Source organism: Macaca fascicularis, chromosome 14, assembly GCF_037993035.2.
Source record: "Macaca fascicularis isolate 582-1 chromosome 14, T2T-MFA8v1.1".
NCBI lineage: Eukaryota > Metazoa > Chordata > Mammalia > Primates > Cercopithecidae > Macaca > Macaca fascicularis.
In genome coordinates this window covers 72,102,271-72,129,094 of record NC_088388.1, presented here as the reverse complement: position 1 = coordinate 72,129,094, position 26,824 = coordinate 72,102,271, and the positions used below count along the sequence as shown (strand labels likewise).

The 26,824-nt window shown below is 51.3% G+C and overlaps 1 protein-coding gene across 18 annotated transcripts; it reads right to left on the bottom strand.

The window, feature by feature from the left end:
- Nucleotides 1–385: 385 nt before the first annotated feature.
- P2RY6 (pyrimidinergic receptor P2Y6) lies at nt 386–26,249 on the bottom strand. 18 transcript variants are annotated; one of them, XM_045371341.3, is made up of 6 exons: nt 26,122–26,249; nt 9,742–9,892; nt 9,008–9,073; nt 5,980–6,252; nt 2,395–2,480; nt 386–1,705 (listed from the first exon to the last, which is right to left on the bottom strand). In XM_045371341.3, exon 6 carries the CDS (start codon nt 1,669–1,671, stop codon nt 685–687), a length of 987 nt encoding a protein of 328 aa, XP_045227276.1. In that variant the 5' UTR covers nt 1,672–1,705; nt 2,395–2,480; nt 5,980–6,252; nt 9,008–9,073; nt 9,742–9,892; nt 26,122–26,249; the 3' UTR covers nt 386–684. The 18 variants fall into 18 exon arrangements, 16 of the variants coding, with proteins under 16 accessions (XP_045227276.1, XP_065384764.1, XP_045227275.1 ...); XM_065528692.2 differs by having other exon boundaries at nt 9,763–9,892; XM_045371340.3 differs by having other exon boundaries at nt 9,742–9,795.
- Nucleotides 26,250–26,824: the final 575 nt, after the last annotated feature.

The window sequence follows — 26,824 nt, the reverse complement described above, 5'->3', positions numbered from 1 at the left end:
GGCTCAGATGCTCCCTCCTCAGAGAGCTCTTTCCTGACTCTTCGGACTGGGTCATGGACACCCTCTGTGTACCCCCTCCCTGCAGCCATGCTTCCCTCTGTCACAACCCTAATGTTGCTGTGCCAGTCTGTACTTCCAGCAGTTGGGAACCTGTATGGACCAGGGCTAGGACGGGTTCTTCTAGGGCCCCAGAACCAACCCAAGCCTGAGCACAAGGTGTCAGTAAAGGCTTGCTAAATAAATGGAATATCACTCCTCTCCAGAGAGCTCATAGTCATCCCCCAAAACCCAGCTCAAATGCCCCTTCCCAGAAGCTCTCACTTCCCACTCTCATCTTCCCTCACCCGCTTCATTGGTGACTCAAAGCATGGAACATACCCCTTGATGATAGTACACGTCACACTGTATTTTTGTGAGCACCTTAATGTGGTTTCCCCAGCTCTCTATGGCTGACTAGGACCTCTCAAGTGCCAGGCCCAGGTCTGTCCATCTCCATGCCCACAGGGCCTGGGCCAGAGAAGGGGCTGAAGAAATAGTTTTTGGTGAGCTTCTGGGTCCTGTGAGGGACCTTACTCCATGCCCAGCTGAGCTGAGCTCTAATTCTCTGCATGCTTTGGGGTTGGTGGGGCTCCTGGTGCCCTGGACACAATGGCAAACATGAAAGCTGCCCAGGCCCTGGAGGTCTTAGCGACCCTGCCTCTGCCATTTGGCTGTGAGTTTCTGTAGGAGCTCATGTGGTCGTCGGCGGAACTTCTTCTGGGTGAAGTAGAAGAGGATGGGGTCCAGCACGCTGTTGGCGCTGGCGAACGGCCGTGTGCCTTTATAGGCCGCTGCAAAGGCCTCCAACACAGGGCAGGGGACGCCTGGCGTAGAGCGCACTGCCAGGTAGGCTGTCTTGGTGATGTGGAAAGGCAGGAAGCTGATGGCAAAGGCAGCGGCCACCACCACCGCCATGCGGGCTGCCTTGCCACGCCGCTCCTGGGCCACAGGCTCTGCTGGGCCATCCTGGCGGCACAAGCGGCGGGCCAGGAGACAGTAGCAGGCCAGCAGGGCAGCAAAGGGCAGCAGGAAGCCGATGACAGTGAGAGCCATGCCATAGGGCATATAGCGGGTGGCCAGGGCAGGCGGGCTGAGGTCATAGCAAACGGTGCGGTTACGCTGGATGCCTGTGGCAGCAAAGACAGCTGTGGGCAGGGACTGGGTTGTCACAGCCAGCCACACGGCTACACACACTAGCCAGGCGGCCCGGCGGCCCCCACGTTTGTGCCAGGGGGCCAGCGGGTGGCAGATGCCCAGGTAGCGCTGGAAGCTGATGCAGGTGAGGAAGAGGATGCTGCCATGCAGATTGGCGTAGAAGAGGAAGCGGACCAGGCGGCAGGCGAAGTCGCCAAAGGGCCAGTGGTCACCTTGGGCATAGTTGTAGATGAGCAGGGGCAGGGAGCAGGCATACAGTAGGTCAGCCAGGGCGAGGTTTAGGGTATACACAGCCGTGCGAGTCAAGGCCCGGCGGGACGTGCAGATCTGGGTAATGACACAGACGTTCAGCGGCAGGCCAGCCGCCAGCACCGCCGAATACACAGGTGGCAGCAGCAGTCGCTTGAAGTTCTCGCGGTAGACACAGGTGGTGGGTGGCAAGCCCAGAGCCTGTCCTGTGCCATTGTCCCACTCCATGGCTGCTCAGGTGAGTTTCCTATGTTCAGGGAGGCTGGGAGAGCAATACACAGCCTGTCAGTGACATGCTCACTCACCACCCAGCAGGCCCTGCCCCTCCTCGGGCCCTGATCTCCGTGTCTGAACAGTGAGGGCACCAACTTTGTCAACTCTGCTACTCTAACCACCCCATGAAGCCCCACAGAGCCCTCACTTCGAGAAAATTTGTGATACAATAAAGCTCACGCTTGGGAACAATCTGATTCATTTTGTGTGTGTGTGTGTGTATGTATATATGTGTGTGTGTATATATATATATATATATTTTATTTTTTTTTCCTTCAGCCTTCTAAGTGAACTTCTATTCATTCTTCAAAGCCCTGATCATATGTTTCTTTCTCTGTTAGTGGAGATTGATGGACTTGGGTTTGAATCCCAACTCTGTTATGTATTTGCTATGTGACTTTGAGGTGATGATTTCATTTCACCTAAGAAAAGGAGGAATGTGGCGCCTGCCTCTCAGGGATGTCAAGAGGTTAGAAGCGCTAAATCATGCTGTGCAGGGCTGCCAGGGGCTCCCTGGGGTGTGGAGACTCTGGTCATGGTGGATCCACATGTCTCTCACAGACTGGGACCTGCCTGAGGAGAGGGGCCAGGTCCGGTGTCTCTCTGGTCTTAGTCCAGGGTGTGGGGCAGAAAGGGCCCTGATAACTCTTAGTTAACCAATATGAAGGGTCCACACACCAGGGGCTCACTGAGGACCGCACCCATCTCCTCAGCCTGAACTCCACCTTTCAAAGCCATGGTTCTTCTGGCAGAGGTCTTGTTATCTGTAAAATAGGGGAAGGAGGTGATACCCAGTTCCCCAAGGCCTGGTTCCACTTGAGGCTACAAAGGCAGGTTTGGCAGAGCCTCTGACAACACAGCGCCTGCTAGTGCCCAGAGTGAAAACAACGTCCCTGAAGGCGGATGGGTGAGGGACCAAGTCATCTGTTTACTTTACAGAGATGGAAATCCAGGCACAGTGAGGGGCAGGGACTGCTCCTTTCTTCGTAAGTCAGAGCAGAGTCAGAACCAGAACCCAACTGCCCAGTCCAGAAAAGGCAGCTTAGTGTAGCCCACAGACATGAGATGTAGAGTTTACATGACCAACTTCAGAGCTAGGCAGGCCTGGGTTTAAATGTTGCTCCCCCACTTACGTGCTGTGTGAAACAGGTCATGTCACAGTGTCCTCATAAGTGATGTGGCCAGCGTCCTCATCAGTGAAATGTGTGGTGATGACATTCAGTAGTGCTCAATAAATGCCATGCCATTGCATTCTACATCTTGTCCCTCCTCTCATTCTTTCGGGCTGGGTTTTGGGAGAGCCAGCAGCACAAATACCCTAAGGGGTTCCCTGATGGGGTAAGTGTGACTGCTAGACACTCACCTCTAAACTGACATTGCCATATTACTGGTGTCTAGAGAAAATATACAACTAAAATCCAGTGGGCCTTTGAGATAATGAATCTAATCCTCCTCTTTTCCCATTTTACAGACGGGAAAAATTGAGGCCCAGAAAAAATATGAAGTCCTGCAAATGCACTCAGTGGGTGGTAAAGGGTTCAGGCAAAGTATATGGACTCTGGTCCAGATGCTTAGGTTCAAGTCCCAGCTATGCCACGGATGAGCTATGTGGTCTTGGGCATACTAGTTAACCTCTGTCCTCCAGATTCCCCATCTGTAAAATGAGATGAGATAGTACCTGCCTTATAAGATTGTTGTAAAGATCAGTGCCTGGCATGGGGCCAAGTGTTTTCTGTTCTTAATATACCTACTAAGTAAGGTTATGGGATTTAAAAAAGTTATATTAGAGAAAAATACATTCTTCCCAACTTACCATTTCATTTTGGTGAAGCTATTTTACCCCAATTCTGGGCAAAATGATAATGTTGGATTCTCTGTCTGCAGCCCACATCCCATGTCACCCTCAGTTACCAAAGATTCTTTGTGGGGCTTTAGACCGTATGCTAGGAGTGCTGGGTGCCCAGCTAGGACAAGGTAGGAACGACGAGGAGACCAGAGGAAGAAACATAGCAGCCCCCCACAGCATAGCCATGAAGCCAGGATGAGCACAGGCAGAGAACGTCCGCTCATCTCTTCATTCATTGGTTCGGGCCATTCTCATTCACATGTTCATTCTCTTGTTTCCACATGACAGGGATTCACTGAGTCCTCTCTACCAGCTAGATACATGAGAGCATAGTGTATAGGTGGACATGGAGATATGGGGATACAGATACAGATATGCTAGTCTGATGGAGGAGACCAGTGTGAACCACCTGGTGGAAGAGACTTTTCAGAGCAGAATGAAAGACAGAGCAAGGCCTGGGTGGTTGACCAGGATTTCCATGGGTGGAGAAGGGTGGGAGGACACTCCGGGTGAGGAGGAAGGTTGAGGGACACAGCACCCCTCTACCATGTTCCCCTCCTCACCATAACCCTCTGTTCTTGCAGACCAATCTCCTCTCACACAGGGTCTGACAAAGAAATCTGAGGAAAAAGAAAACTGCTGGTTCCGTGGGGCTGGCCTTTGAGACGAAGCCTCTGCCCCTCCCTGACCCCTCTCCTCACACAGGGTCTGAGGAGACCAGTCTGCAAGGGAAGAGGGTTGTGGTGAGGAGGAGAACATGTTAGAGGGGTGCTGCATCCCTCAACCTTCCTTTGGGAGGCCTTCACCCTCAGATCCCACCCCCAGGGACAGCCCTCTGTCTCAGATGAGTGGGGACAGCAGTCTGCCACTCGCACACCCTGGTGAGACTGATCCTCCTGGGACCCCCTCCCCTCCCCCTTGGAAGGAGGCAGAGGGCTGCAGGAGGGGATCCAGTGCACAGCTGTCTGGGAAAACCTTCAGGGCTGTGTCAGGAAAGAGGCCTGACCATCACCCCGGCTCCTTTGTCTATTTTCTGAGGACCTAGGAGAGCTGAGCTGTTCTCCCAGTTCCTGGCAGGGGCTGGCCTCAAGGAGGGTGCTCTTGGCTCCCACCTCCAGGCAGCAGCTGACCTTGGCGCTGACATCTGTCACTAGCTCTTGGGTCCTAAGTTCTGGACCAGACCAGACCCCAGCCTCTTCCTGGGCTGGACTCTGCCCGTGGTGCGGGGGGCTTGCTAACAAGTGGCTCTGACTACATCCTTCTCTCCATTCCTCTGCCCTTTGGGGGAAAGGCCCAAACCCTTTTCCTGACATTCAAGACCCCTGCCAAGCCCTCCAGCCCTATCTGAAGTACACCAGGGCCACTCTGCCCTTGCCCCTTCCTGTTTCGTCACACATTCCCAAGACGTGGAGACTCCTACATAGCCAGTGGCAGCCAGAGAGCCAGACTCCCTCTCCAGCCTCCCCATCTCCACTGTTCCCTTCACACAAAGTGCCATCCAACTAATCTCCATTTATCAAAACCCTAAGTATCTATCTAGCTCCAGATCTCACCTTGCTTCTTCCTTTTTTTATCCCCCCAGCTGGGTGGAATCCCTTCCTCTGGGCCTCCTAACTCTGTGGGCCTCCTTTAAGTCAATGCTGAACCCAGCCTTCCCGCCCAAAGTCACAGTTCCTTGTGTCCACCTGCCCCCCACCCCCCACAACCCCTGCACTGGCCCATGGCCCCAAGATGCACTGACACTCACAGGCAGCCTCCTGTCCCTGCAGCACGCTGGTGGTCCCAAGTGTGTTGGGGCAAAGGGAAGCCAGACCTGAGGCTCCCCACTCTCCTGCCCTCAGCTAGGCTGCAGCTCATCTGACAGGGTGAGCAGCTTCCTCTGTTTCCTGGCAGGACTGTCTCTGACTAAAAGAGTCTCTGTGGGGGCCACCGGCTCCCTGCCATCCCCAACACCACGCCCAGCGCCTGGCGGAAACTGGGCTTAGAGGAGCAAGGAGGTGGAAAAAAGGCGTCCTTCCCGGAACACTCCTCTACCCCAGCAGGGGAAAGAGGGGGATGGGGCAGAGGAGGAGGGTAGGGGAGAACCAGAGGCTGTCAGCCCCATAGAACCAGCAATTTTCTTTCTGCTCAGCCGTCTCTCAGTCTTCGCAGCTGTCAAATGGGTAGGGCAGTGATTAGAGAGCTCGTGGCTCCTCCTTTAGCTATAACACTCAGAGCCACGGGGTGTCCATTCCTCCTCCCAGCCATTCACTCCCCCATCTAGCCTTCCTTCCCTCATTCAATAGCTCACTTACCAACATGGCCATCTACCCATCCCTCCGTGTGGCAATCCACTTATGTACATACTTACTCAGCCCCCTTCTCCCTCCCTCCTTCCCTCTTCTCCTTTTCTCCACACACATTTATCGAGTACCTACTATGTGTCACCAGATCCTCCTACGTTCCCCCATTTCACAGCGACTGCTTCTTCCACACAGCAGGTGCAGGGCGCATAAGGAGTGATGGACATGGGCTGTGGAGATAGATGTGATGCCCCTGAGGACCCAGTTGCCTGTGCCACATCCTCCCCATCCCCTCCTCACCACCAAACTGGCCTCAGAGCTGTTAGGAGACCAGAGCAGGAGATGTGGCTCCTCATTGTCCCGGGGAGGCCAGATCCAGAGTGGGAAGCAGCATTCCAAGAGGGCGACCTGGAGGAGGTAGGCTTTGATTCGGAGCAGCTGAGGTAGCAAGGCGGGTGGCAGGGGAGGATTGTGTGGGGAAAGAATGCTGCCCTGGGAGTTTGAGGCCCAGGTTCTTACTCCACCTTTGCCCCCAACCACTGACTAGATAAGCCCCTTCCGTTCTCTGAGCCTCCTGGGTAGAATATGGTCATACGGACCACCAGTGTGCTGGGAGGATAAAGTGCCACTCAGGGCGGCTCATCTTCTACCCTGGGAGGTGCAGAGGAGACTCTTAGAGCCTAGAGCATCAGAGCTGAAGGTGCCCTTAAAGGCACCGATCTCACCCCAAAGCCATTTTTACAGGCAAGGGGATTGAGGAACAGAGTGGGAACCCAAAGTTTGGATCACACTGAGAAAAATCAGGTTTGAACTTCTGATAAACACTTGGTCAGTTGTGCACAGATTGAGCACCTACTGCTTGCTTAGGCCTGTGCTAAGAGGTCACTTCTGCCAGCTGAGTGTGGACCTCCTGGTTGGATTTGACCTGTGCTGTGGCCCAGGAGAGCAAGGTGGCCTTCAGCTCAGCAGCCAGTCCTTTGCTGGGTCCTTGGGACAACCTCCCACAGCCACTCCCAGCAGGATGGGTCACTGTCCCAGGAATGGGAACAGATCTGAGGGCTCCTGGGAGGTGTTGTCCCCAAGGCAGGGCAGGGCAGGGCTTGGGTAAGAAGCCTAAGTGGTCTCAGTCCCTGCAACCTGGATGGATAGGAAACACAAAGCTGTCCCTATCATGTCTTATCCGCCCAGACGTGCAGATCTGGAGATCCCTAATCCCACTGCTCCGCTCAGATAAGGGCACTTGGACTAACCTCAGAGGGGAAGAAAAGGCTCATGGGGTCCCACTTGACAGATGGAGAAAGAAACTAAGGCCAGCTGCCCCTTCCCCACCCTCTTCTCAGGGGTTCAAGGGCATACAAGAGGCCTGGCCTGGCACCTCAACAACCACTGAATACCCATTACCCACTGGCCTTTTAGTTCTTTGCCTTCCTAACAGAGTCTAGGTTTGAGGGCTCTCAGGACCTTGGAACTACAGCATCCTAGGGCTTGGGACTTCAAAGAATTTAAGGATGACTGAATCGGAGGCAAGGAACTGCCCTGCTCTCACTGGGCCTTAGCTTTGCCCATGGACCTGGCTAGGCCTAGAGGAGGGGACCGGGCCTGGGAGGGAGCACTCAGGTCTCAGGGGTCATGGGTGCACCTGGGAGGAAGTAACCTGTAAAGCTCATGGAGAAAGCATGTCCACTGCTGGGCACTAAAGGACCAGAGGGACCTGGACACATAACAAGGCTGAAGAGGGCATCACAGGCAGGAGGTCCACTGTGGGCAAAGGCACAGAAGTGGGGAATGAGCTTAACCTCTGTGAGAAATTAATAAATATAAAAGCCAGAGCAATGGATGAGCTCTGCAAAGAGGGGGCTTCAGATGAGAGGCCTGAGAGGGGCTGGCCCATCACGAAACCTCCAACGTGGAGCCTTCTTTTGGCAGAGATCCTCCCTCCTTGGCCTCCCAAAGTATTGGGATTACAGGCATGCACCACTATGCCCGGCCACAGCCAGTCTCTCTCCCTCTTTCTTTTCCTTCCTTCCTTCCTTCCTTCCTTCCTTCCTTCCTTCCTTCCTTCCTTCCTTCCTTCCTTCCTTCCTTCCTTCCTTCCTTCCTTTCTTTCTTTCTTTCTTTCTTTCTTTCTTTCTTTCTTTCTTTCTTTCTTTCTTTCTTTCTTTCTCTCTCTCTCTTTTTCTCTCTCTCTTTCTTTCTTCTTTCTTTTTCTTTTCTTTTTTCTTGAGATGGAGTTTCACTCTTGTTGCCCAGGTTGGAGTACAATGGCACGATCTTGGCTCACCGCAACCTCTACCTCCCAGGTTCAAGTGATTCTCCTGCCTCAGCCTCCCAAGTAGCTGGGATGTACAGGCATGTGCTACCATACCAGGCTAATTTTGTACTTTTAGTAGAGATGGGGTTTCTCCATGTTGGTTAGGCTGGTCTTGAACTCCTGACCTCAGGTAATCCACCTGCCTCGGCCTCCCAAAGTGCTGGGATTACAGGCGTGAGCCACCGTGTCTGGCCAGTGTTGTTTCTTAAATGCCTATTCTGTGCCAGATGTTTTATCTGCAGTCCTGGGCAATTTGGTGGGGGATGGATTATTCCCTCCCCTTTACATATGAAGAAACTAAGACTCAGGAAGGGCCAGTGAGTTTTCCAAGCTATCCCAGCCAGGTGGCATTTCAGTACGTTCTTCTTGACTCTAAGGCCCCCTTCTTCATTGTTCCCCCTAAGTTGGAGCTCAGATGCTCAAACCAGGGGATTCTCAGGGGAGTTAGGTCTTCCCTGCATTGAGACCCTGTAGCCATGAGATGGCACCAGCGGACAGCCAGCCCCACTCTGTCACACAGCCAGGGAGGGGTGAGGGCAAGCCTGGTCTGCCCACAATGGGGGGCCTCCCCTCAGGGCTGGCACTGAGCAGCCTCCGGACTGGGTTTCCGGTCTCATTTCCTCTTGACCCACTCCCCAACCTTCCTTCCACTCACCCTCCCCAGATGAGCTCAAGCTCTCATTCTCAGGTCCTCACCCTGGTCAGTGTGGTCACAGGAGCCACTGGGGACATGGCAGGGACAACAGGGTCAGCACCAAGCCTTATCTGTCTGAGGTAGAGGCCCTGGCCCCAGGCATCCACCACCCATCTCCACCCCAGGTACACCTTTGGCAAAACACGGCAGCCCCTCACCTCACAGCAGGGACGGCCTCTTCCAGTATCCTTTTTTCAGTTGGGATAACAACCATGGTGTCAGTTCTAGAGCAGGAGCAATTCAGTATGGACATAGGAAGAAATGACAAGGGGCCCAGCCCTTCAGGCTGCTTAGATCCTATGGTCTGAGGATAAACTTTACGTGACCCCAGAGCCTCCCCCATCCCCTGAGGACTTCATATCTAGCAGGGATGAGGGGATCTGTTGGCCAAAGGCAGGAGCTGGAAGCCTGAGTCACTGTCTGCCAGCCAGCTGAGGCAGGAACCAGCTCAGACCAAGCTGGATGTGGAAGAGGCTTCCTAACCTTGGCCTGCCTGCCTGCTGGGAAATAAAGGCCTGGAAACCCCCTTGCTGGGCCCCTGACCAGTGAGTTAGCAGCAAGGGCACAGGATGCCAAGGGTCAAGAGTTAGCTTCCTTCCCCTAAGGAGTCAGACAGGCTGGGATTGACCACCAAATTGCTGTGTGACCTAGGGTAAGCCACCTACCCTCTCTGAGTCTGAGTAAACAGGGCTACTTATGGTGCCTACCTACCATACAGAGTCACTATACCCTCTATGCCCCAGTCATCAACCCAATCCTGACTCTGGAACTGCCTCTAGCCTGAGGCAGGGTTGCCCTGGAGCCCACCTGAGGCCAGCTTGAGGCCAGGTTCCTAATGCAAGTGCCTCCCTGGCACCCAGACGACAGAGGGCGGGAAGCATAGTCCTCTCACCTGGAGGAGTTCTGGTCCTACCTGTGGCATCTGGCTGGCTCCAGAATGACAAACCTGGCAGAAGGGAACATGGAAGGCAGGGGCTCTGATTTCTCTTCTCCTTTCCCACTTCCCCTTCTCACTTCCCGCTCAACAGGAATTAAATCTAAAACTGAAACAGCCATTTTCAGTGAAAGGAAGAGGAAGCTGCAGCTTTGGGGAATTTGGGGGTTGGGGCTGCTTCCTTTGGTTTCTCTCCAGCCTCTTCAAGCTTAGCAAAGATGGAACTTACATCTCCCAAGACCCCACTATGTATGAGGGGCCCCAGCTGCCCAAGAGTGCACCCAGAAGCCCCACCACAACCTGGACACATGTATTAATTGAGCACTGATGATGAACCAAGCATTGTGCAAAATGCTTAATGTGCCTTGTCTCATTCACTCTTCAAAACTACTGTTTCCACTTTACAAATGAGGTGACTGAGGCATCGCAAAGTTAGCAAGAGGTTCTTTCTTGGGAATGTGAATGAAGAGGGTTAGAGACCACACGGCCCCAGTGGGCACAAGGCTGAGGGGTCAAGGGCAGCCCTGAGACTGAGGAACTGTGGATAGCACAGAGGCCCAGGGAGCAGCTGTGACAGGGCAGCCCCCAGTGAGCAGAGGGACGGCCTGTGGTGCCCAGCCCTTATAAGTCCACGCCTATAGGGCCACTGCACCTTCTACCCAGTGCTCTAGGAGATCCCCAGGGTCTCCTAAAAAACTCTCCCCTGGAGATAGTTGGAGAGGCTCTCTGTGCCTTGCTTGGACCACCAGGCCATCCCATTTGTTTGTCTCCTTGTGGGAGAGGCTACGTGGTTCTCCCTTCAAGAAGGAACCTGCTGCTTAGTTGCAAGTAGCACAGTTGGCTGATGGCCTCAGTTAGTGCCTTAAGGATCTGCCCATCCTCCCAGATAACCAGGCTTCAGTCTGTGGGGGAACAGATGGCCCAGGTCCAGCCACCTGGCCAGCCTAGCAGTCATTGTTCAGCCCCTCTGTAGCTTCTTCCCACTCAGTTCCCAGATCCGCTCTTATGATGACGACCCTGCCCTCTGATTTTCCTTTAGGGGATCCCCCTTCTCCCATCTAGAGTCTTGGGGATCTGGGAGTGATGGGTCTGTGATTGAAGCCTGCCAGTGAGAGAAGAGTGAGCCCCTCAGGCCTGTAACTGGCTCGGGGTGGAGGAGTGATCTTCATTGCATGCCTCAGAGTCAATTCTGGTGCTTTTACTGGGGCATCGGGAAGGAGACAGGTCTTCCACAGCATTTGCAAAGCTAGTAGAAAGCGAGGCAGGAGCTGCTGGAGCCAAGTGAACTAAGTTCCAGGCACTGTCCTGGGCGATGGAGATACTGCCACCAGGGAGAAGACTGTCCACATAGAAAGCCAGGGAATGGCAGAGATGATAGACAGGGATGCATCGTTTCCTGAGAACAGCACTGAGTGCCTGGTTTCAGCTGTGCCTGAGGTTTTACCTTTGGTGTTATGAGCTGATAAACTCCCTTTTTGCCTCAATCCATTTAACCTCGGATTCTGTCACATGAAACTAGGAGTCCTGCCTGTAGATCTGCACCTTGTGCCCAGGAAGAGAGGTGGCATTTCCCTACGGGAAAACTGAGGCCAGTGAGGTTAGGAACTTGCCCAAAGTGCACTATAAACCCACCATGACACCCTGTTTCTCAGGAAGAGTAGCCTAAGAAAGGACAAAGAAATGGAGGTCAGGGGTCAGGGCAGAGAAGACCAGCCAATGGGGCAGTGTCAGACTCCCTCCCTTTCCTTCTCTAACTGTGCTAGGAACCGGGGACAAGGTCTGCTTTGCCTCTGGGGCCTCAGAGAGGAGTACAGGCTTTGGCTCCCAAGAGGCACTGGGAAATGTTGGATGATTGGATCCAGTCTATAAAGATGAGTCCCGGGGCTCTGTCCTTGGTGCTGCCTGGTTCCATTTTTTTTTTTTTTTTTTTTTTTTAAATCTTTGTTTTGGCTGATGTGGAGATTCGTCAAGCAGAATGAAGGTAATGGGTTCAGGAGTAGCACCTCTGAGACTACTTGGATCCCCCAGTCCCCACCTCAGGAAAGGCAGGCCACCAACCCTGCCAAGTGGCTATTGTGGGTTATGATCTTGCCCATTTCCCAGGCAGACCCTGAGGCCCGAAGGTAGGCAGTTTTGTCCACAACTCATACAGGTAAGGTTTGGCTGTGGAGGGAGAGCCTCAAGGAACTCCTGCCCTCCCGTGAAAGGCAGCCCCTGCCTTGATTCCTGCTCTGATCGTCCCTAGCTCTTCCTAGGGCCTGAGCCCACCTGGCAGTGATAAGACATCCAGCTGGACCCAGGGGTCAATGACAGGCCTCTGAGTTCCAAACAGTCAAGGCTAGTGAGACCTCAAGGTCATCCGACCCAGAGGTCTCCCCATCATCCCCCCAGAGAAGGGGGCTCTCTGAAGCCTTCCTGATTGGGCTTATTTGGCCCCTGCCTGCATACTTCCCATTACAGAGAGCTCACCCCTCTCCTAGGCCACTGCATTCCACCTTGAGAAAGCTCACTGGGAGATATGCTTTGTCACACCAAGCCCCGAGATCTGTCCCTAGTGACTGCTCTCCCACACCGGTCCGGCTTGCCCCTGGGGCCATAGAGCTTGGCTGCCCCAGGACGCCCTGCAGAGATTGTCCCAAGACCATCCATCTATTGGTTTTCATTCTCACCAGGCAGTTTCAGGCACATGTCCAGGCCCAAGGAGACCTAGTGGTGGATCCTCAAAGATGAGGCTGTGGTCTGTGACTGTTTTCAAACCTGAAGACAAAACCCTTTGCTACCCTCTGTCCTGTTTCATTGCCTGCCTGGGGCCTGTAAAGGGGACATGGTCTCTTCTTTTGGGAGGAGGAAACTAAGCCCCCAACAGCTTAGTTACTTGCCAGGGCCACCAATCCGTCAGTGATCTTCCAATCAGCTGAACTGCCTGCCTCCAAACCCCAAATCTTCACCCTCAAACTGGCCCATTTCTGGCCAGTCCAGTGTGGGAAGAAGAGGGCTTTGTGGGTGTCTGAGGGGTGGCCTGGGAGGAAGAGATCAAAGTCAGGGGCAACTACCTCATTCAAAGTGCAGTGTAGGAGGTCAGCAGGCAACAGGTGGCTCCCGCTATGGAGTGTGCATGAAGAACACAGGACAGGCTGGGTGCGGTGGCTCACACCTGGAATCTAAGCACTTTGGGAGGCCAAGGCGGGAGGATCACTTGAGCCCAGAAGTTCGAGACCAGGCTGGGCAACATAGAGAAAGCCTGTCTCTACCAAAAAATGTTTAAAAATTAACTGGGTGTGTTGGTGTGTGCCTGTAACCCCAGCTACTTGGGAGGCTGAGGTGGGAAAATCGCTTGAGCCTGGGAGGTCGAGGCTGCAGTGAGCTATGATCACACCACTGCATTCCAGCCTGGACTACAGAGCGAGCCCCTGTCTCAAAAAAAGGATGCAGGACAGACCCCCTCAGGTGGTCACTTAAATGACACCTTCTCCATAGGACTTTCTCCTACCACTCCAAGCTAAAATTATAATCTCCTACCCAGCACATGCACACGTGTGATTCCTATGCCCCTTCTCTGCTATATTTTTCTCCTTAGCATTTAAAATCTTTTAATACACCGTTCTACTTATTTATTGGTTATTGTCTCTCTCTCCTGACTGGAACATAAACTCCACCAGGGCAGGGGTTTTCGTGTTTTTTTCACTGCTGCATATACTTAGGACAGTGTCTGGCATATAGTAGGTGCTCAATAAATATTTATTGAGTGAATGAACAAATAAATTCCAGAGGTGGTTCAATTATGTCTACACAGAGAGGACTGGCTGCACGGGGGACTTTGCTTGAGGCTGTTCATATAGCAAGCTGTAGTTTGTACTTAAGAGTATGTGTTTTGGCCGGGCGCGGTGGCTCACGCCTGTAATCCCAACACTTTGGGAGGCCGAGATGGGTGGATCACGAGGTCAGGAGATCGAGACCATCCTGGCTAACACGGTGAAACCCCCTCTCTACTAAAAAATACAAAAAACTAGCCGGGCGAGGTGGCGGGCGCCTGTAGTCCCAGCTACTCGGGAGGCTGAGGCAGGAGAATGGTGTAAACTCGGGAGGCGGAGCTTGCAGTGAGCAGAGATCCGGCCACTGCACTCCAGCCTGGGCGACAGAGTGAGACTCCGTCTCAAAAAAAAAAAAAAAAAATAAGAGTATGTGTTTATTGGGGATTGGGAGCAAATAGAGATTAAATGTGAGCACCAAAGGCCTTTAAGCCAGCCCTGGGGCTGCTTCTGCCTGGCTGTGTGTGTGAGATTTGGGCTGTGAACAGTCCCAGCTGAGAGGGGTGAATGAGACTTGGCCTGGCAGGGCTGGGCAGCCTGCATCTCCCTCCTGCCCGGTCTGAGGTTTTTCTCTGGCAGTCTCACCTCCCTGCACAGGATCACTCCCTCTGCACTGGGGCCCCGGCCCAGAATCTTTCTGGCTTCTTTCCCTTCCCTTGCCAGCCTAGGCCTCCCTCCCAGGACCCAGGATTCCCATGAACACAACCAATCAATTCGTGTCCTTCATTCATGGTGCCACCAGACTGCTCCGTCCTGCACCGTGGGGCTGAGTAGAGCTGGAGGACATGACTCAGTTGAGTGCCTAAGGCCCTGCAGACCCTGTCACTGCCCCACTTGGCTGGGTCCCCAAACTTCTGTCTGTCCTAGGGCATCCTCTCTCCTCTCTCTTCTAAGCCTTGGCCCCATCTTTCTTGTCAGTCCCATACCCTCAACCCTACCAGCCCTCAACTCCTCCTTCAGAGCAGACAGGCTTTCAGAGGGGCTGCCTTCAGTTTTCCACTGCCCAAATAAACCCCATGTCTGCACCTTCTCTCCTCACCCCTCCACAGCCCCGCGGGACCCCAGGTACCGCCTCCTGCCCCCTCTTCAGCACCCTCCCCGTGCTGCATCTGCTTGTTCCTTCCCCTCAGCCCAAACACTCTCCACTCCCCAGTCTCTCTCTCTCGTCTGAGCAAAATGTCTTCCTTGACCTCTCGTGCCTCTCCGTCTGTTCCTCTTCCTCCCTGCACAATCAAGCTTCTGGAAGAGTCACCCACAAGCCCTGCCTCTACTTCCTCCCTGTACCCATATCTCACCCCCTTACAGTCAGGCCCAGGGCAGAGCAAGGAGCCTTTGGGCCCAGCTCCGGGAAGAGCAGTGGGTACTCTGTCTTCTGGGTGAGGTTGGCAAGATGGAACCAAGGAGCGATCGACTGCCTGAGCTCCATCCACAAGGAAATCTCCAAAGTGATCTTGACAACACAGGCCTTGGGGAGAAAACAGGCCACTGAGGGTGACTGGGCTTGACATCCCTGAGCACCACTCAGGGCTGGTGCAGGGCTTGGGGAGGAGAGCCACCTCTCTGGCTTCCAGGAGAGGGCCTGGACTCTGCCTGGAAGGTGGGTGGGGATCAGGGCTGGCAGGGGCACCTCCAGGACGTCTGTTTAGCAGGGGATTAGGGAGGTGACTGGTTGGGATGATACCTTTGCATGGCTCATGACACTGGTTTGAGAAAACATCAATGGTTTCTGTCACAGAATAGGAGGGGTCATTGCTTATGGAGCAGGTGAGGGTGGGGGTACACGGCTCCCCAGATTACTCCCTGGCACTGCCCCTGGGGACACAAAATGTGAGGATTCCCTCCTGGAACAGGTATGTCCTCAGAGCTCCCCAGAAAACCCAGAATTCTTCAAGCCCCAGACCATGGAATTAGATCCAAATGCTCAATCCCAGCATTTGTACCCCTCTGTCACCCATCACTGTTCCCTCTGCAAAGCTTGGCACCCAACAGATATGGGGGTTCCCGTCCTGACTCCACAGCTTATGAGCTGTGATTTTACCTCTCTGAGCCTCAGAGTATAAATACTGTCAACAGTCACAGCATCACTGGGGGCTCAAATGAAATAGTGGATCTAGATCACCTAGCCCAATATCTGGTGCACAGTAAGTATTTGCTCAGTGGGGCTTCTATTATCACCCATAATTTTATCATAGATCAGCCAAACTCATGAGAAATGACCTCCCTTGCAAGCCTTGCTCCCTTCCTTTCTCCCTCCCTCCCTTCTCCATTCATTCATTCATTCGCCATGCATTTACAAGGAGTCTCACAATGTGCAGGCACCTCTCTGGACTCTGTCCTTTGAGGAGCCCCTGTTAGCGGAAAAGACAGATGAAGATGTACACCCACGGGTCTCTGGGAAGACAAAGGAGGTCTCCAACCCAGTCTGTGGTATCAAGGAAGGCTCCATGGAGGAGATGATTCTTTGGTGCAGTGTGGAAAGGAAAAGGCAGGTGCTCTAGGCAGAGAGACCTGCTGGAGATGTGGGACCTCAGAGTACCTGCATGTGTTTGTGTTTGCAAGTGCTGAGGGGCCCTGCAGGAGGTAAGACTGTGGGGTCATTAGGTCCAGGCCCAACAGGCCTCAAAATGACAGGCTACACATGTGGCCTCTGTGTTGAGGGTGCCAGCTGAAGAAAGTCCTCATTGGGAGACCCCTTTCTAAAGCAGGGCAGAGGCATGATCAAATTTGAGACTTAGAAGGCTGCTAGTTGGACGACGAATTGGTTGTGGTTAGATTCAGAGAAAATAGAGCCTAAAATGGGGTTGTGGCCATGGGATGGGGAGCTCCAGTGACCAGCCTGTGGTAGACTCACGTCAAGGATCTCAAATGATAGGCTCACAGCAGTCTTCCCTGCCCCCTAACAAGCCCTTACAGCCAGAGTACTGGAAAGACAGATGTCCCACACCAGCCCTCAGGCCACAGGTGGAAAACTGAGGTCCAGAGCAGGCAAGAGGATGCTGTAGCCCTGCATGGAGCTTGTGGGCAGCCACCTATCTCTGTGTCCTGTCACCAAGCCTGCTGCTCCAGCCTGGCTCTCCTCTCCAGGGGCAGCAAAGGAATGGCTTTGATAGCGGGAGACTTGGAGGAGTAAAAGGATGACTTGCTCCAACTGCCAGACCCATGCAGGCCCTCCTCCATCAGACAGACTGGGGAGGGGAGCCCTTAGAGCTTCCAGAGTTCTCTCCTCTCCTTTGCACCCATTTTGCAGTGAAGGAAACTGAGACCAAGAGAGGAGAGACATTCGGTTCCTGGGATAGCACAACCATCTGGACATGCGATGTCAGCTGTGGGAGACAGAATACCTGGCCCCGAGGCCTGGCCTTGCCCCTGGGCAGCTGGATTCACAGTTCCTGAGGACACTCAGCTGGTGAGGGGTGGAGCTCTAATGGCACCACCGTCTGGCTTCTGCCTGGCCCTCGTGCCCAGCACCATTCCCAGGAGTCACTTCCTTTCCATCCTAGCCTATGTCTGTAAGCCACGGCTGAGCAGGATAGAATAGGAAGGAACCGTGTGCCATCTGCTCCAGATCGCTGTGGATGTGGGCTGGTCCCTTCTTGGATGGAGGAGCCTAGGCCCCACCCTGCCCAGGGGAGCCAGATGTCCTCAGCACAGCTCAGCTAGTCTGTGCCCCACTGGCTCTTCCAGGGTGGGCTTGGGTGGTGAAGCCCCACTCTGGTTCTTGGAGTTTACAGACTTGACCTAGCACCCTGAGTGTCTGGTCTATGCTTGACCTGGACTGTACTAGGGCATGAGGATGGGCTGAGGGAGCGGATGCGGATGAGCTGATATAGCAGACACAGTTACCAGCCATTTCGAGTAGTCAGTGCCAAGTGCGTGCTGTCCTCTAATCCCACCTGGAGAGGCCAGCAGGGCAAGACTTGCAATTTCTCTGGTGGAAAAACTGAGGTCCCACTTCATGTCAATCACCAAGCCCTGTTTGTGCTCCATTTTCACATCTCAGACTCCTCTTCTCTCACCCCGTGGCCCCTCCTCCGACCTAGACCACAGCCTCCTCATGCTTTCTGGTTTTCCATCTCCAGGGCCAGTCCAGCCCCTTTCTGTGGCCAGATGGACCCTTGCTCAGCAAAAGTCTGACTTCACTGTTTCTCTTTCTACGCCCTCTCTATGTCTTCCCAGTACCTGAGGATAAAGGCAAACCCAGTTCCTGTTGACCTCTCCACTCTCAGCTCCCACTCCTGCCCCTTGCACGCGATCTGCTGGGCTCTGATTTACTTTCAGTTCCTGCTCTTCTTTTCCCCCTCGTCAGTGCTGTTTCCATCACTGGATTTCTCTCTCCCCACATCTGTGGCTGGCCAACTCCCATTGTAAACTCAGGGATAGGGGAGGCCCAGGTCCTGCCCACTGGTGCTCAGTGGGGACAAGGGACATCTACCTGATGATCCATAACCCGAAGTCCCAGAGTCAGTGCCCCAGAGTCCTGCCAGAACACAGGCAGGGAGGGATGGTTCCACAGGAGAGAAAGCTTGGTGAGGAGGTGACAGTGAAATGGTCAAGTGTATGTGAAGGTAAAAGGCAGAGTCCGTGAGAGGCCTGTTGAAGGATGGTGAACAGAGCTGGAGCTGCTCTGCATGTGCTTGAAAAGAGGCCCAAACTAATAATGATGAAAATACGATTATTGAAGACTTAGTGAGTGCCAGATGTGCATTGCCTCATTTAGTCCTCATAAGGACCCCGCAAGGTGGGACTGGTTATGATCTTCATTTTATACTTCTGGTGGGGAAACCAAGGCACAAAGTTTAGCTCAAGGTAGCACTGGGAGAAAGAATGACTCCTGGGCTATTCTGAACCGAGGCAGCCTGGTTCTAGAGTGCATATTCTTAGCTCCTACAATAAAGCAGGGCTGGGCTAGGAAGGATTTCAGGTGGCAGGGAAATCCAGCCCCTCTACTGCTCTGACCCAACCTGCCTGGGGCCCAGACTGCCCTGGCCTCACCCTTCCATCAGTCACAGGGCCTCATAAATGCTGCGTCCTCTAGGAAATCTTCAGGGATCAAATAGAAGGATTCCCTCTACTTCTTCCAGGGCCCTAACAGGAAGCCTAAGGTAAGTGACATCCTTCGAAGCAGAACTTCCCAACCCTGGCTGCCCATCCGATTCCCGGACTCTTTCTGGGGAGGAATGTTTGCCTGTCCAGCATCTCTTCCTATTAGGAGCCTCTCGCCCCATTCAGTGGAGATTTTCTTCATTCAAGGTGGTAACCAGACCCAGGATCCATCCAGACCCTTCGCCAGTGATTGGTTCAGGGGCAACCAATTAGAGTTTGCCCCAGGAATTTTTGTGGAATCAGCATGAAAGGTTCTCACTCTTTTTCTCCTGGATTATTAGCTGTGCGGACCATGGAAGCCTGGTGCTTCTGGAAAGAACTTGAGTGAGAATGTAGGAACCTGGTGGAAAGTCAGGAGAGAGCTGTTCATGGTATCCTTGTAAGTGCTGGATCTAGCCATGTCAGATCTAAGTCTACCTTTGACTTTTTATTTATATAAACTGATACACCTTTTCTTGCCCAAGCTAGCTGCGTTTGTCTCTTGCAACCAAAATAACCCTGACCACCCTGACAACAAAAGTATAGGCAAAAACAACAACAGCAAATTAAGTAAGTTGAAATTTATCAAAATTTAAAACTATTGTACATCAAAAGACATTATCAACAGAGTTGGAAGGCAACCCACAGAATGGGAGCAAATATTTGCAAACCATATGTCTGATAAGGTATTAATATCTAGAATGTATAAAGAACTCCTACAAACTGAACAACAAAAGAAATAACCCAATTCAAAAATCAGCAAAGGACTTAGATGTTTTTCCAAAGAAGATATACTAATGGCCAATAAGCACATGAAAAGATGCTCAACATTACTAATCAATAGGGAATGCAAATTAAAACCATGAGATACCACTTCACACCCATTAGGATGGCTGTTATGGAAAAAAAAAAAAAAAAAAAAAAAAAAAAGACCAACCTAGGAAATAAGAAGTGTTGGTGAGGATGTGGAGAAACTGGAAACCTTTGCATTACTGGTGGAATGTAAAATGATGTGGCCTCTGTGAAAAATATTTTGGCTGTTTATCAAAAAATAAGCATAAAGTTACCATATAATCCAGCAGTTCTACTCCTAGAATTCCAACCAAAAGAATTGAAGGCAAGGACTCAAACAGAAGTTTATATATAAATGTTCATAGCAGCATTATTCACAATAGCCCAAAGATAGAAACAAGCTAAACATCTGTAGATGGATGAATAGATAAATAAAATCTGATATATATATACAATAGATTATTATTCAGCCTTAAAAAATGAAATTCTGATACATACTACAACATGGATTAAACTTGAAAACCTTATTCCAAGTACAATAAGTCAGTCAAAAAGGGACAAATACTGTATGATTCCACTTATATAAGGTACCTAGAAGAGTCAAATTCATTGAGACAGAAAGTAGAGTGGGGGTTGCCAGAGGCTGAGAGGGTGGGAGAATGGGGAGTTATTATTTAATGGGTGTAGAGTTTCAGTGGATGACTTTAAAAAGTCCTGGAGGGCTGGGCACAGTGGCTCATGTCTGTAATCCCAGCACTTTGGGAGGCTGAGGCAGGCGGGCAGATTACATGAGGTCAGAAGTTCGAGACCAGCCTGACCAACATGGTGAAACTCCGTCTCTACTAAAAATACAAAAACTAGTTGGCCATGGTGGTGTGTGCCTGTAATCCCAGCTGAGGCAGAAGAATCACTTGAACCTGGGAGGCAGAGGTTGTGGTGAGCCAAGATTGCGCCACTGCACTCCAGCTTGGGTGACTGAACAAGACTCCATCTCAAATAAATAAATAAATAAATAGTCCTGGAGATGGATGGTGATGATGTGATGGTTGCCCAACATTGTGCGTGTACTTAATACCAGTGAATTAATTGTACAATCAAAAAGGATTAAAATCATAAATTTTGTTATGTATATTTTATCATAATAAAAGACAAACAAAATAACAATAAACAAACAAACAAACAAACAAACAAAACTTGGCCTTGACCAGCACATCTACTGTATTGGGAGACAATTCTCCCAGGGCCAGTCAGATTTCTGCATGTTTTGTGAGCAGAGACAGACTACCTTTGTTCCAGAGGATCTTTTCAAGGATATTTGTAGAGCAGACAGCCTTGGAAGATAAAGATAAAGATAGTGTCCCCTTCTGGAGCCAAAACCAGGTTTATTGACCGTCTGGTGGGCAGGCTTGCTGCCCCTTATAAAAGACGCGGATTGCCTAAGCTCCACGTTCCTTACCTTGTCATGCAAGCCATTGCATGTGCAGGTATTACCTGGCCCCCTTTGCATTGTCCTGCAGGAATTGGGGAACAAGTGCAAATGCTGATATTTGGGCTACTCTTATTGTTGTGAGGAAGAAAGTTCTTTATCTTTAACCAGAAGTCTTGTGTCTTCTGCCAGCATCTATGAAACTATAGGAGGTCAACTCATTGGCTTGGAAGTGTGGTCAAATCACAGGCCCTTCCCACTTTCTTCATACTTTTTGCATCGGAATATCAGGTGGGAGAAAAAAAAAAAGTCTGTATTTCTGGCTCATGCCTGTAATCCCAGCACTTTGGGAGGCCAAGGTGGGCGGATCACTTGAGGTCAGGAGTTTGAGACTGGCCTGGCCAACATGGTGAAACCCTGTCTCTACCAAAAATACAAAAATTAGCCAGGTGTGGTGGCGCATGTCTGTAATCCCAGCTACTTGGGAGGCTGAGGCAGGAGAATCGCTTGAACCTAGGAGGCAGAGGTTGCAGTGAGCTGAGATTGTGCCACTGTACTCCAGCCTGGGTGACAGAGTGAAACTGTGTCTCAAAAACAATTCTGTATTTCTGACATTATGATGCAGTGGGCCAACTTGGGTTTATAAGAATCTTGCCCTAGACCTAAACCCATGAAGAGTTGGTTTCCTCCTTTTGGAGGCTGCTTCTCCCTTTTCACTCCAGCTGCCAGGACACTCACAGTGAAGTTTCCCTGTTCACCTACCTGAGGACCAACATTCATCTCAACCTTCTATGTAATTTCTATATTCCTGCTCCTGGATTTAAAACAATTAAGATGTAATTCACATACCATAAAATTCAGCCTTTCAAAGTGGACAATTCAGAGGTTTTTAGCATATTCACAAGATTGTACAACCATCATCACTATCTAATTTCAGAATATTTTAATAACCATAGAAAGAAATCCTGTACCCAATAACAGTTACTCCCCATTCCTTTTTTCCCCATCCCCCTGGAAACTACGAATCTCCTTTTTATATTTATGAATTTGCCTGTTCTGGATGTTTTATGTAAATTGAATCACACAGTGTGCACCATTTTGTGTCTGACTTTTGTTTAGTGTGTCTTCAAGGTTCATCCATGTTGTAGCATAAATAAAAACTTCATTTTTATGGCTGAATAATATTCCATTGTATGGATAGACCACATAATTGTTTATCTGTTCATCCACGCTGGCATTTTGGGTTATTCCCACTTTTTGGCTATTATGAATAATTCTGTTATGAACATTTATGTAGAAGTTTTTGTGTTTTAAATTTTCTTGTGTATATACCTTGGAACCAGGGGGTCATATGGTAACTCTTTGTTTAACCTTTTGAGGTGCTGTCTAACTGCATTCCAAAATGGCTATGTACTTTTTCATTCTCACTAGCAATGTATGAGACTTCCAATTTCTTCACAGCCTCAGCAACACTTGTTATTGTCTGTCTTTTTCATTGTAGCCATTTTAGTGGGTGTAAAGTGGTATTATATTGTGGTCTTGATTTGCGTTTCCCTAATTGTTCCTTTTCTTGTGTTTTCATTCATATTTTACCATTTCATGGTATGCTCTGAAGCCTGACATCTTGTGGAACAAGTACCCCATGGAGTGGGAGAGTCGTGAGTTTCAGGGACAGATAGTCCCAGGTTTGAACCCCTTTGTATCTACTAGTTATGTGACCTCGAGCAAGTTATTTAACTCTCTGAGTCTCGGTTTCCCCACTTATTCTATGTGAGTTATAGTATTAACCGCTCTTGGTGTTGCTGTTATTATAAGATAAATCTATGATAAAGCCCCTGAGTGGGCCTGGCACAAAACAAGTCCTCCATGAATCTCACCAATGAATCCAAGAGTCAGAAGGGGAGATTTACTGCCTGGGAGGAGACCTAGGCTGGGGACTGTTTAGCTTTTAATCTATCATCTGCTTTACTACAGCAACTTTTTACAACAGAGGCATTTCTGTGCCAAACATTAGCCTCTCTGTGCCTCTGTTTCCCCTCCATGCTATGGAGGTGTGTCTTCCTCAGAAGCATGGTGGGCCACAATGCGAAGGCATGAGGAATGAGGCTGCACCATGCTGTCAAGTACTGGTGAATCTGCCAGGATAGGTTCTGGCACTTCCAAGTCTGTCTCTTGCCTCAACCATCAGATTAGCTGCTGCCTGAGGCAATTTATTCCCCCCTCAGACAATGGGCTCTCCTTCTCCTGTGCAGATTTGTCCCCTCGTGCCCCTGTCCCTCAATAGAAGGGACAGGACACTCAGGAACTGTGGGCTGATGTGAAAAGCGGGTTCCTATCCCTCTGGTATGACAGAAACAAGGTTATCCCTCACTCTGAGTTGAGATCTGCCTGCTGGTACCATAGGACAGCCCCAACTCCGTCCCAGGCAAGCAAAACCGGAACTGCCCTGGGAGTCAGGATGCCAGGCTCTGTCTCAGCTACTGCAGAGTTCATCTTCCCGGAGCTCAGTACCCAGCCCAGCTCCTGAGTTCCTAAGGGGCAAGTTGGACCCACTAGCCCCTGGGTCCCTGGCATCCACACAGAGCTGGGCACAGAAGCCACTGACCGAGCCTACACCATCTCTATAGACCAATGACTGCATCTTGTGCAGACCCTGCCCTCCCATGGAACTATTAATGACAGGGCCAGCCCTGGGACAGGGGAAGCAGCAAGATATCACCCCATGCCAGGGCATTGGCCCTAACTAGACAAGCCAACAGTCAGAGAGGGAGAGTCAGAGCCTGGGCTGCCAGATCCCCACCCCAGCCTGAAATAGAAACCCATTTCAGAGACAAATGGGGAAATGGTCCCAAGGCAGGAGGGGCAGGGTGGGCTGTTGCACCCAGCTTCCTGAGAGTCTCGACGGGCCCCGGGTCCTCTGCTGTAATGGGCACCTGTTGCCAGGCTCCGCCGACTCACTCTAATGCTAAAGAACCAGGAAAGCTAGGTTCAGAGCTCTGGGTGTGGACACTGACAAATTACAGTCCCAGCTTCCACACTGGACAGGATCCTTTAATTTCTCTGAGCCTCAGCTTCTTCTGCTGTAAAATAGGAATAACAGCAATCCTGACTGCTTTCTTTTTCTTTTATTTTCTTTCTTAATTTTTTTTTGGAGACAGAGTCTTGCTCTTGTCACCCAGGCTGGAGTACAGTGGCACGATCTCAGCTCACTGCAACCTCCGCCTCCCGGCTTCAAGCGATTCTCCTGCCTCAGCCTCCTGATGCTTTCATTTTTGTGTAAAACACTTGACACATTGTAGTTGCTCAGTCAATGACAGATCTTGTTATTATTACCTAACTTTCTCTTTCAGCTCAATTTTGATGGAATGATTTATTCATCTGTTATTTCATTTACTTATTCGTTCAGCCAAACAGCCAACGCACACCTACTAGGTAAGCCACAACAGCTAATAAAGTTTTCAGAGTTAGGTAAGAATTGAAACCCTAGCGCTGCTGCTAGTTGGCTGGATAACTCTGGGAGAGCCATTTCCCTTCAATAAGCCTCCATTTCCTTGCCTGTAAAATGGGAACAGTAAATACCATTTCTGGAGGGCATTGGGAAGTTATAAAGAGTCAGTGGCACTCGAGGCGAGCAGTTTGAGACCAGCCTGGGCAACACAGCAAAATCCCATCTCTACAAAATATTTTTAAAAATTAGCTGAGCATTGTGACACATGCCTGTAGTCCCAGCAACTTTTAGGTTGAGGCAGGAGGATTGCTTAAGCCCAGGAGTTCAAGGTTACAGAAAGCAATGACAGTGCCACTGTACTCCAACCTGGGTGACAGAGCAAGACCCTATCTTTAAAAAAATAAAAATTCCAAAATGAAAAGGGTCAGTGGGACAGTGGTGTGAAAACAGCCAGTGCATGGCCACTGATGGGAAAACAGGTGGCAGTGGGCTGTACAGAGAAACCAGGCAAGCTTCTGGCAGAACAGGCCATGCTGGGAGCTACTGGTAGTCGGGCCTCCAGAGACAGCCACAGGATAAGGCAAGGGCAGGAGAGAAGAGTCGGCAGGCTCAGAAACAATTGCCAGGTTTCCGGACCATGGCCCCTCCCTTTCTGATAAACTGACAAACAGTGAGGAAATGCAAAAAAAGGTTGTAAGAGTTTTAGAAGAGTCCCAGCCACACAGACAGTCGAGGGCAGTGTGGAGTTCCCCCCACCCAGCCAGTCATACACACACACACATACACTGGCAGCTGGACGTTCTCACTTTTGCATACACACCCAGGGGCTTGGCACACACACAGTTGCACCTTCTGGGGCACAACACTTTATGTTTGCAAAGGGCCTTCTTATTTTTCATCTCATTGATACTGAGGGGTGGAGAGGTTCCCTGAATCTGACCCATTCTAGAGCTGGCAAGAGATGAGAGTCCCAAATATCTTCAAGAGCCGGGACTGAACGCATGGGCTGGGCTGCCTGTTTTCTCTGTGTGGGTGTCAGCAGAGCTGAATGGCAATAGAAACTCCGGAAAAGTTTTAACCCAGCTCTCCGAGATAGGTCCTTTCATCCTTAACAGGTCACACCTGGACTCAGGGACCCATTTTTTTTTTTTTTTTTCCAAACCACTCTCGTGGGGCCAGCTCCAGGCTGTCTTAAGATTTAGCTGGAATGGCAGAGGTGAGAGGCTTCCCAAGGGTCTCCTCTGTGGACAATTATTCGGTCACTAATCCTTCCTACTCACTCCCTCAACCAAAGTTCCTGGGGAGTTCTGAGGGCAGGGCCCAGCCTCCTCTGTGAGGGCTGCTCTCCAGCGTACTACACTTAGCAGTGTTCACATAGCAGCGAGAGACCACTGTTGCCCCCATTTTAGAGAGTAAGAAATTGAGGCCCAGAGAGGAAAAGTGTCCTTGCCAGCCATTTGGACTCATACCCAGACCTTTGTGGCTCTGAGTCTTGCCTGAGCTATTCCACTTCTTCAGCAAGACACAGCCCAGCACCAATGTGTCCATCTCCTCCCCGCCCCCGCTGACCCCATCCTGCGTGCCTCAGCCCTCCATGCTATGCAGTCTGCAGGCTCCAGGCATAGTCAGGCGGAGGAAGGAGGAGGACCCCAGTGTCTGCCCCACTGCTGCTCTTGCCTGTGATGAACCTCGGTGGCTGCAAGTGGACTGCATGTACTCAGGAAGATGCTAGGGGAGCTGAGGGGCGTAAGCCCTTCCAGGCATGGGCCCAGAAAACTCACCCAGGAGTTAGCGAGTGCCCTGCTTGCAGTCCGTGAAGTGCTGGAGCAAATTCCCACTCGCGGAGCAGCCCCTGCTACCAGTCAGTTCTATGCCTGAAACTGTCGCATGCAATGTCTGGCAGAAGTCTGGAGAGGCAGCAGATGAGGAAACCGAGAGACTTGGGGAGAGGAAGTAACTTGCCACAGCACAGAGCTGGCAAGCAGCAGGGCCAGGACTCGAATCCCGAGAACCCTGAAGCTCAAGTCCTTTACACCAATGCTGACTCATCCTCTACCCAGCTGCCCACAAGTCACTTTCTTCACCCTCTGTTTGCTCACCCAAACAAGCAGCATCACCAATTTAGCCCAAGTGACTGTTGGGAGGATGGAGTGAGATAACATTTCAGGACAAGGGCCTGGCACAGGGAAGAAACGAATTGGGTGGCCGTTTTCTCTCCTCCTCTACATTCTCACCCCAGCCCTCTCCTGGCTTCTCTGGAGTCTGGAGATGGCCCTGCTTCTGCTCATTGCTGCCGCAGGAAACCAGTAACCTGGTTTTCTCAGCAGTGCCTGGAAGGTCCGTTAAGAGAGGCTGAGACCCCGAGATTAATGGCTGTGTTATCTGTGGCTCCAACCCTGTGGGCCCAGACAACTTCCACCCAAGGATGAGGATGGCACCGAAGATGGAGGGTGATCCTGGGGGAAAGGCTGACCCCAGGCGACC

Coding starts and splice junctions, on each gene's coding strand:
- P2RY6 (XM_045371341.3), bottom strand. CDS start 1,671: ATGGAGTGGGACAATGGCACAGGACAGGCTCTGGGCTTGCCACCCACC.